At 36.9% G+C, this 10,448-nt stretch overlaps 1 protein-coding gene across 1 annotated transcript in view; it reads right to left on the bottom strand.

Moving 5' to 3' along the window:
* Positions 1–9,729, bottom strand: part of LOC108694478 — a 25,887-nt gene extending 16,158 nt beyond the window's left edge. The window contains exon 1 of the mRNA XM_018204013.1: positions 7,882–9,729. Coding sequence (XP_018059502.1) covers positions 7,882–8,194 — 313 coding nt within the window. The 5' untranslated portion in view covers positions 8,195–9,729. The remainder of the gene's footprint in view (positions 1–7,881) is intronic.
* Between the last annotated feature and the right edge of the window lie 719 nt (positions 9,730–10,448).

The raw sequence follows: 10,448 nt of genomic DNA, 5'->3' as shown, positions 1-10,448 counted from the left end.
TATATATATATACTATCTTAACATAGTATATAAATGCAGAAAAGAAATATAGAAATAGAATATTACATTATTTCAGTCTCTCTGATAACATAAAAGTCACAAAAATCTAATGATCATCGTCAGAGTCTAATAATATATCATTATCTTGCTGACTAGTGAAGGGAATTTCTACTTCCTCTCGATAATAGTAACTCGAATTGTATTTTTAAATAATTTCTCTTTTAAAGGGTAGTTAATAGCATTAACTTTTAAATTTTTGATCTGTATTTTAATCCGTAATAATGAACATAGTTTAGTTAGAACTATTTTTGCTAAACTGAATAAATTTGCAAATAGGTATTGATTATTAAAATCTTTTATTTCAGAAATTTGATACCAAAATAATTCAATTTGTACTTCTTTTAAGTTTTTTACTTTATCCTTAGAAAAGGTAACTAATATGGTAACTTATTCCATTTTGTTATGATATCGTTAACATTAGGAACTAAATTTTTATATTTATCACATACATATGTTAATGGTGACCACTTTTACTTAATACAATCTTTGCTATAAGAAATTCTAATTCAGTTATAAATTTATCTTTCAAGGGCAAATGTTTAATAGTTATTGTTCTGTAGCAGTTTTATAAAATTTTAAACATCTTAATTTAAATTGTAAAACGTTTGAATGCAACATCATCTTCTAATGACGACAGAGTAATCTTTGCTGCATTGCCTATATTTATATTTTCAATGAGTAAAAATATGTTAGGATTATTTAAATTCAAATTTGCAACATCATCTTCTAATGACGACAGAGTAATCTTTGCTGCATTGTCTATATTTATATTTTCAATGAGTAAAAATATGTTAGGATTATTTAAATTCGCAATATGTTCTAAATAAATAAAATTTGCAATATGTTCTTGCGTTAAATAATTAGGTTTAATAAAATTGGAATATAATAATCGTAAAAATTGTATACATTCTGTATATAAATTAGAAATTAAATATTAAAAATATTTTCAGACTGAAACAAAGTATCTAAAGTGCATATATGGAAAAACATATTGCATAAATTCAAAATAGGCTTTAGTATATGGATATTCTTTTAACAACTTAATAACAAATCAGCTATAGAATTTTTGTCTTCAATACCAGCCAGTAAAAATGTTTGCTGCGAAACAGTCCACTGTTCTAAAATTCTGTTTACAGACTTTCGAAGAGTTAATCATCTTGTTTTACTGGGATTAATCATTCGATGTTTTTCCTTTTTCATAATACTTTATATTTCTTCTAAAATTGCTTGTCGCTTTTCACTTCGTGAAAAATATGAATATGGAGAATGCATTAAGCTTCCCATGTTTTTAGATAACTCGTCTGTAGCATGACTAGCGATTAAATGAACAGAGTGGTAAATACATCCCAATACAAATATATTAGGGTCATCTTTAATTAAATGGGATTGAAAAGAATTTCAATTCATTTTCCCCATCATTACATTAGCATTGTTACAAGAGCCTACAATATTAATACTTAAGTTGTGAGCTTTCAAACATTCACTAAATGTTTTATATATATTTTCTGCGATATCACTATCTGCAAGCATTTTTACTAAATCTAATAAATGTGTAATGCATTTGCCATTTTTATAATATCTGATTAGTATAATATCTGATTAGTATTAAGTTTTTATCATTGTTTAAATCAGTGCTTTTGTCTACTAATATAGAAAATACATTATTTTTTAAATCTTCATCACATTGAATTTTAATATCATTAAGCCAATAAATAGTCAAATTGGTACATTTCAGTCTTTTTATTTTAATAAAACTAATTTTGCTATTATTAAAAATACTTTTTTGTAGTTGCAATAATATCTTTTATCGCCCTAAAATTGAGATTATGTTTAACTGCAAGGAATGTATATCGAAACTCTGTAATTGTCACATTATGTTCCATTGGTTTTTGTACAAACATTACGTTCCATTGGATTTTGTACACATATAAAAATGAATTTTCAGTGCAAAAATGAAAATAAGAGAAACAATCCCCAGTGACTTTGATCTTAACAAATCCAGGACATGATCCTGAACGACATTCAAGAGATTTTAGCCGTCGGTCGACTACCTTGGGTAATATTAATGCTACCGTAAACTTTTCAAGCCTTATAATTCGAAAAGTACTTTATGAAAAACTATTTTATTATAGTATTTGGAAAGCTCTCGAAGTGTATTATAAGAATATGCAACGAAAAATAGAGGGTTTAAAAAATTCAAAATGATATTGTTCTGACCTTGGTGACGCCATCCAAGATCAGACTGATTAGGTCACTGAATAGAATCATTTAGAATCCTACAACTTTTGTCTGAAACATTTTTTTCTAAAATGCTCTATTTCCGAGATAAAAGAGATGTATGGGCAGTTGAAACACTCTGTATATGTATATATATATTTCTAAGAATATCGATAGTATTTAAAGATTATAATATGGCTGCGAATGATGTCCGTTGATTAAGGAAAAACTTTTAAAATCATTTGATAACTTCGATTAAAAAAACATTAGGACTTCGTAACACATTCCTTATCCATTTTCGAATGGCTTTCTTTCGCAAGAGATATTCAATCCATCGCGAACACGTTAGTGCACGGAAAAAATACTCATAATCAATACGTTTTTTACTTGGCCGGGTAAGCTGATTACGAAGATGTACAGTGGGCACACGCCTCTAATACATCAAGCTGCAACCGATGATTTTCCCTCCGTCAAAAGTCAGGCTTCGGACTCATTTTATCCAGCCTCTCTACCGCAGAAAATTACAAGCGATACGATGCAGACGCACACAGACTCATGATATGTGTTTGATCTGCGTGACTACTAACTATCCTGGGCATGTTAAAGTCCCCGTTATCAAAATAAAAAGTATCGACGATCGACGGCAATCGAATTTCAATTTACCACGTAGATGACATTTACATTATAGCATGTTTTTCTTTCATCTAACGATGAAAAGTTAAAATTCGATCGTTCATTAAAGTCGCCTCGTCACGATATTATATTACAGCGATATGGAAAACCGTATATAACGCTAGAAGAAAGTGTATGACGAAATTCTATCGCGATCTCGTTAACTTTACGAATAATTATCGCATTGGACGGAAGTCTGAAAGGTTGGATTATGTCACGGCGCGGCGCGTCAATGAAATCGCAATGTGCTTCGCGCGGCAATCCGGATCGGTGCTTGGCGCTTAACGCCGCGCGATGATCGCGCATTTCAAGCACGTGCGCCTCGCCGGACAAATGGGATTAAGCCAGATGACGAAAGTGTCCAGCAAGTAATCGAGTGCCGCGTGCGCCGGCCGGTTGAAATTCCACGATGACGCGAAGGGAAAAATAGCCGGGGGAGACAAGGACAGAGAACGAATGGAACGAGGAAACGACTTTGTTCCATAAAATATTGCAAGATTTATCACAGCTCATCGGTCGGAATTTAGATGACGCTAAATGTACGGCTTTGAATACTGAGAATCTACAGTTTTCCAGCGTGCTCGGCGGAAAGAGTCCCGCCGTTTCTGGTCCGATGGTTCATAAAATGATGAGCAAACGAAGCCGCTGATCATAAGGAAAAGCAATCCCGGTAGTTTTCATCGAGGAGGAAGGAGTGTGGCGAGACAATTCGAACCGAGAAGAAAAGTCACGCTCGTTGTATCTGCCAACGAGGGAAAACATACGGATGATAACACCGCGTGACTTCTCATTCGCTTCGCGCGAATGGTCCGCTATTTGATCTGCATGCCCGCCTAGCGCTTTTTGCCGAGGCGGTCAATAATAAATGTCCAGCGACGGTTCTTTATCGCTGCCTGGAACGGGCCGACGTTCTCGCGCGCGTGATCCGAGCGTTTAAAACGCGGAACTAATTCATCGTAGGAGACGTCTGGCCGGCGATGGAGCCGTGTCTTTTTTTCTACAACTCCCTGAGCTCTCTCCGCGCGTCCGCGGTTTTACGCCGTGTGAGAGTTACGTTACGTCGCGGTGGTACATGGCGAATTCGTGGGCGTGGAGTAACGTTTTCCCGACTCAATTTACTGTTAGTACCGCGCGATGCATATGTAGCCAATCTCGTGTCCGCTTTAAGTGCGAATTTATGATGCGGCCGACGAGGAATTTGTATCCGCGCACACTCCACTCGATTCAAAGTGTCCCCGACCTCCTCGTCGAATAATGAGCGGCTCGTTCGTCCCTAAAAAGGAAAGGAGACTGTGATACCTAGATAGATACCTAGAGGCACGTTGTACTTTGAGTCACACTAATTATTTCCTTTAACAATAACAAGATTTTTAATGCTAGCAACTCAGTTATATTACTTCAGTTGAAAAGTAATATAACTGAGCAACATTAAAGATCTCGTTATTATTAAAAAAACAATTATTGTATTTCAAAGTACATGTTCCTAGATACTATAATCTTCCTTACCGTCTTTGTCATACAGAAGACTGTGATACCTAGGAAAATGTTGTATTTGGGAACATACTAATAATTTTTTTAATAATAATGAAATTTTTAATGTTGGCAATTCAGTTATATATTGAAAGAAAAAAAAATTTCAATTGAAAAATAACATAACTGAATAGCTAACATTTTGTTACTGTTAAAAAAATAATTAATATGTCCCAAGATACAAATACATGATTTTAGATACTACAGGCCGATATTCATCAGATCTTATATTCAAGACTATCTTAAGTATAGTTTTAAGAAGTCACGAATCAATTAGAGAACCATTTAGTATCTTAAGATTTTAAGATATTATTTATTAAGACAATCTTGAAATAAGAAGTTATGGACTGTGAATACTGCCCATAGGTATTCATAGTCTCCCTTACGATCGCTTGGAAACTTTGTCATACAGGAAACTATTTGCATACTTTTTGCATACACATATTTGGAACACTATAATAATAATTTTTTTAATAATAACAAAGTTTTTAATGTTCAATTATTACTTCCGTTGAGAAGTAGTAGTAGTAGTGTTCCAAGATACATTATGTCTCTAAAATTGCACTAATGTTACTTTAATTTTAAGCGAAACTCTTTCTCTCTTTGTCTCTTTCTTGACTTTAAAAACAGAAGGAGAGAGCCACTTAAAGATGTATGAGAATCATTTTTACAAATATGTTATTTATATTATTTGTTTTTATTATTATATTATTTGTTCTTATTGTTATAAACTAAAATTTAAAAAATGATAACAAAAATATAAATTTTTTTTAATAAGTACTTTAAATATTCGAAATAACGTATGTAAAATTTTATTGCAATTTACCCATTTTACTGATTACCCATTTTACTGATTTTACTGATTATAGCATAGAATTTGCAGCAATATCGCTGTAAAATCTCGCTAATAAAGAGTAACACTACTGCAATATTGCTGCAATGTTGCAGCAGTATTACTACAACTTTTTGTGCAACTTTGTGCTGTAGGGGTAGTTACAAAGATATAGAACAAATAAATATTTTGTTTATATTTACTAATAACTAGTTCATCGCAACTTGTGTATGTAACTTTATGTAAATAATCTTGAATAATGTACTTATTATATTAAAAAGTTGAGATTTTTATCATTCATTTTATAATACATTTTCATATATTTTCGTTAGAGCAGATTTAAAAAATACTATTTATTAAAATAACTTATCCAAATAGTAAATCATCACCAAATTTGTTGTATTATTATTAAATGTAATTTGGAATAATCTGCTGTAATTTTTTTATAATTTTATTATCACTTTGGAAATATGTGCAAAACAGCTTTAAAATCAAAATAACATTGGTGCAATGAGGCTTAAGTATAGTTTCCCCTATACGAAAGAGTCATTTTTTTCACATCCGTCTTCTGTCTTATGTAACCGTGATAATCTGATGTTAAGCATTTCAGTTTCAAAACTACCTTTCATATGCGTACGATTATCGAGAAGGAAAAGCGCAAAAAGAAGAACCGAATAACAGAAACGAAAGTGAAAAGTAGCGGCAAATTGAAGTTATTCAAAGCCACTTTAGTAAACTTTCGACACAAAATCTGGATAGAAGTTAAGAAACGTTTGTCAATACATCTTAAATTCCCGCATCGTGAATCATCGATATGCCCGGAGCGGAATAATTTATTCGTGCGTAAGAGTTATCAGCAACATTTTTTTCGCATGACTTGGACTGTTGTCAAGCAAAAAAAATATATGACGAAATTTTGTTAGTTGTTATTGACGTCATTCGGAGAACATGTTTCCCTCACGGATTTTATGATTTGTCAGAAGTTTGTAATCGGATCACGCAATATGTAATTGCCTTGTGACGTTCATTGACGAGATAGCAAGAGGCGAAACGCGCGTTAAATGCCAACTCTCGATCGGAGCTCCCAGCTCCGAACATTTAACATGTCTGACTCATAACCGCCACGCATCATCTCGCCAACGATATTTTCATTAAAATACAAAATGCGTTATTAGAGGCCAGTTAGCGGCGAGTCGAGCGCGATACTGTCGTGCGCGACGCCAATTTCATGTCTCGCGCTTGAAGAGAAGTACGAGGACGAAGGAAACGAGATGGCAAAAGAAGCGTAAGAGGGAGTAAAAGAGAAGAAATGCCGAGATATATTGAATAGCTCCTTGCGGGCGCGAAAGAACCAGGCGTCGTTAGTTGACGGTTCTCTCTTCAAGCTGTCGAGCCACCATCGAACCTAAACATTCCCCTCTTTACCTCCCGTCCATTCGATCTAATAGATCCGCATTACCGCACTTTATTGCCTCATAATTTCCATTTCCGATGCCAGAAACCAATATAAGTTACGAAGGATAGTAGAGAAGCGACGGTCTCAGCGAGCTTCGCGATTTACTTCGCCACAAAGTGGTTTACGAAACTAGTTGAGACGAAACAGAACGAATCAGATTATTAATCGTATGACAGAGAAACTTCTTTTTCACGAAAGAGAGAGAGAGAGAGAGAGAGAGAGAGAATGGAAGGGGGGAGAGAATGAGCCTGCTTGTCTCTTTCGAGGGAGAGAGAAAGAGAAAAGAGAAAGAAGAAGAAAAGAGAGAGAAGTAAAGCATTATCATTTTTCTTACAGCTTCTCGCATGTCTACGTGATCGCCAACGCAAACGTGAGCGTGAGCTCGATGAAGTCTATAACCTGTTCCGATGATTCCAGTCGGATGATCTCCACAACTGTTACCGTTCTCTCTGCCAAACATAATTTCTATCCGCTGTCGACTATCATGCAAGGGACATAAGCCATTAAAAAAGAGGTTAAATACTAATTAATATTAATTTAAATAATATTAAAAATTGAGAGACATCCAAAAAACGGAAAGGACGTCGAAAGGATGTCTAGAAAATATATACACATGTAACGAACGATTTTTGTTAAAATATCTAAAAATTTATCTAGATTTGAAAATAATTAAACCGTTCAAAGTATTTATGCAGAAAACTCAACAATGATAAGCAATGCTATAAAAAATTTTGATATTCTATTGACAATCTTGATCATATATAATTAATAGTTCAATAAAATTATTTTCAGATTTATATTTAGCTAAATTTTTAGATATTTTAAAAACCGTTCTTTCCATATTTACAATAGGAAAAAGCACTAAATCTTTTTCTTAATATATGTTTGCAATTTTTATAATTTTTTAGCAATTTCCGGTTTATTTTTATTTTCTTGAAAAAAGTATTCTAATCGATTGCGAACCGAGAATTTTTTTCCTATTGTGATATTAAATTTATTGAATCTCCGTGAGATATTAACATCGAAGATCTGACTAGTGCCATTTTCCTTGATTGCAACCGAGTAACATAATAATTGTATCGCATCAAACAACCGATCTAAGGAAAATTCTCACCTGGATAACCCTCCGGGATGACAATCTCCGGTCCCACTTTGACGTCATGTCGATATCGATGCATTAGCAAGCTCGCTGTGACTCTCAAGGATCGCTGTTGCTGCTTGTACAGGAGCACCGGTCTACCGCCGGTACCTTCGAGTCTAACGACCCTTGGTAATGAAAATCGATCCAGAAACTCTCGTAGTGGCATATATCCGCCGCTGGAACCGGAACCACCCTCGGCAGTGGCCTCTCTCGAACTTGGCAGGGATTTGGGCAGAGAAGGCATCTCCTCGCTGGACATCGTCGAGAATTCACCGTTCGATGACATGATCTCACACGTATCGAAATAACGTGAACAATTCCGAAGAATATCAAAGTGAGCCGGTATGGTCGTCAGGATTAGAGAACTGAGGCTGATTCAAGCGAGACAGTCCTCTTCAGGGTGACGCCGCGGAGCTTGAGAGCTTAGCGTCATTTAATCCCTGTGGTGCAAATGGAGCGAGCACGACGCTTGCTTTCGAAGGCATCTTCACTCCCCGCTCGGCACCCGCTCATTACCGCTTAATAACGGACTTGGATGCGCTGGTACTTTCTTCTTCAATTATGTCACTCCGTCGTGGTCGCTCGGTGACCGTCACTTTCCGTCTCAAGGCGCGATGATAGTGACATTAATCCTCTCAGCGCTGAGTTATTTTCGATACTTTGTGAGCGTCAGGCAATCTTCCGTGTAAAATTGCCGCGTGCGAAAAAGAAGAAGAAATCAAATTATATACACGAAGGGCTAAACGACTGTTACCTTTACGTATATTTTGAGCGATCAAATCGATTCCCTTTATTCGAATGGCGTAAAATTGATTTGTAGCGGACATTAAAAGCAGTCTCGTTGATCTCTGCCCCGTTATAAACAATACGTGAAACTCCGTTCACTAGCCACTAAACTGTTGCCTGGGGCAACAGCGCGCAGTGAGATTGAGGATCACGAAACACCTCGACGAAACACCGTGTCGAATAAACCGGTCGATCGTTTCTGCGAGTCGACGGCACTGTCGAAGTAATCGCTGCCGGCGTTCGATTCTCGCGGGTTTATCACTTTTTGCGTTTTACACTTTTCACACACGCGGTAGATCATCTCCTCTCGCGGCTGATCGGGGCGGTAGCGCAAACGCATTACGGTAAAACTATCACGATTTATCGATACTATCCTCGATGGTAAACACCATTGCGAGAACGAGCAGGTAGCGCATCTCTCCTTAGCGGCTCTTAGACTATTACGATCTATCGGCGGTATATCCGTAATCACTCGCGAATAAGGATGGTAGATTGTCTATGCACGCGTAAAGCCGTATCTTCTTACGGAGAAGCTATTAGGATCTATCAACGATATCCACGGTGGCGAACAAGAAGCGAACGATGAAGATCGTCTCTTCGCACGCGGAGCTGAGGTACTCTTCCGGACGTCCTATTGCCGATGATGAACGACGAGCTTTTCTTCCGGGCTGTTTCGTTTTCGAGCGCCGCCAAGGATGGATGGATCCGATGGGCGCGCGATCGAACGATGAATCCCGCTCGGTTTCCGAGTTGCTCCTCTCTCTCTCTCTCTCTCTCTCTTTTTCTTTCTCTCTATCTCCTGACGCAAAGGCAGTTATCTCCCGTGGGGTTCGATCCCTGTGGCGTTTATGATTTACTGGTACAGTCGGCTTTCTTTCGCCGTTTCTTACGCGAGCCTTGCGAGATATATCTCGGACGCTTTTATTGCTTTATGTCGAGCTGTGCGGGCCGCGGGGTGCCTTCAGACGCCTCGATAACTGGGTCTGAGCTGCATCCTGGTAGCCTACGAACAGGACCTACCGTATCCCGCGAGGAAAGGAGAAGATTGAAGAGAAAGAGAGAAGTTGAAAGAGATCCCGCGGGGATATCCTTCAGACACCTTGTCGGCCGAGGTCGCGCTGCATCGCGGTGGTCTGAAAACAGACGGATAGGCGATATGATCAGAATGTTCTCCATGGTATTCTGCGTAATCTAACCGCGAAAACGCTCTACGGAATCAGCCTACTCCGTCGATGAACATCGTTATATTTATTTAATTATAGAACTGATCCCGATCGAAGCGACAGTATAATTGCATGATAATATGCAATAAAGACAATCTAATTCACCATATACGTAAACGGACAAATTCGAATTCTACAGTTATGACCCATACAACACAAGTTCTTCCAACAATATTAACATTTTTAGCAATGTTCTAGCAATATTGCAGAAACATTATAATACATACAAACGTTGCAACAACGTTGCGAGTTCTGTGCTGTATGGGAAATAAAATAGAATAAATTAAGAAAAAAAAAATACGCCTGACGAATCCTACTTTGGATATTTATCTTAAAGATCTATCAATTGCGTGGATAAAGCACGGGTCGAAGAATGAACAATGTAAAAAATACCCAAAAGAGAATACTGCAACTATCACCGCACATTCAGCACCGGTTTCCTAAAGGTAACGAACGGTCCAATTTGCCTATCTTCTGGCCCACGGAAGAACTCGCGCACCTTTTAGAGAAGTTCCGATCGGATCGACGAAC

This window comes from Atta colombica, unplaced genomic scaffold, assembly GCF_001594045.1.
Source record: "Atta colombica isolate Treedump-2 unplaced genomic scaffold, Acol1.0 scaffold12, whole genome shotgun sequence".
Lineage (NCBI taxonomy): Eukaryota > Metazoa > Arthropoda > Insecta > Hymenoptera > Formicidae > Atta > Atta colombica.
Note: the sequence above shows the minus strand (reverse complement) of the source record. Positions and strands in the feature narration are given on the sequence as shown.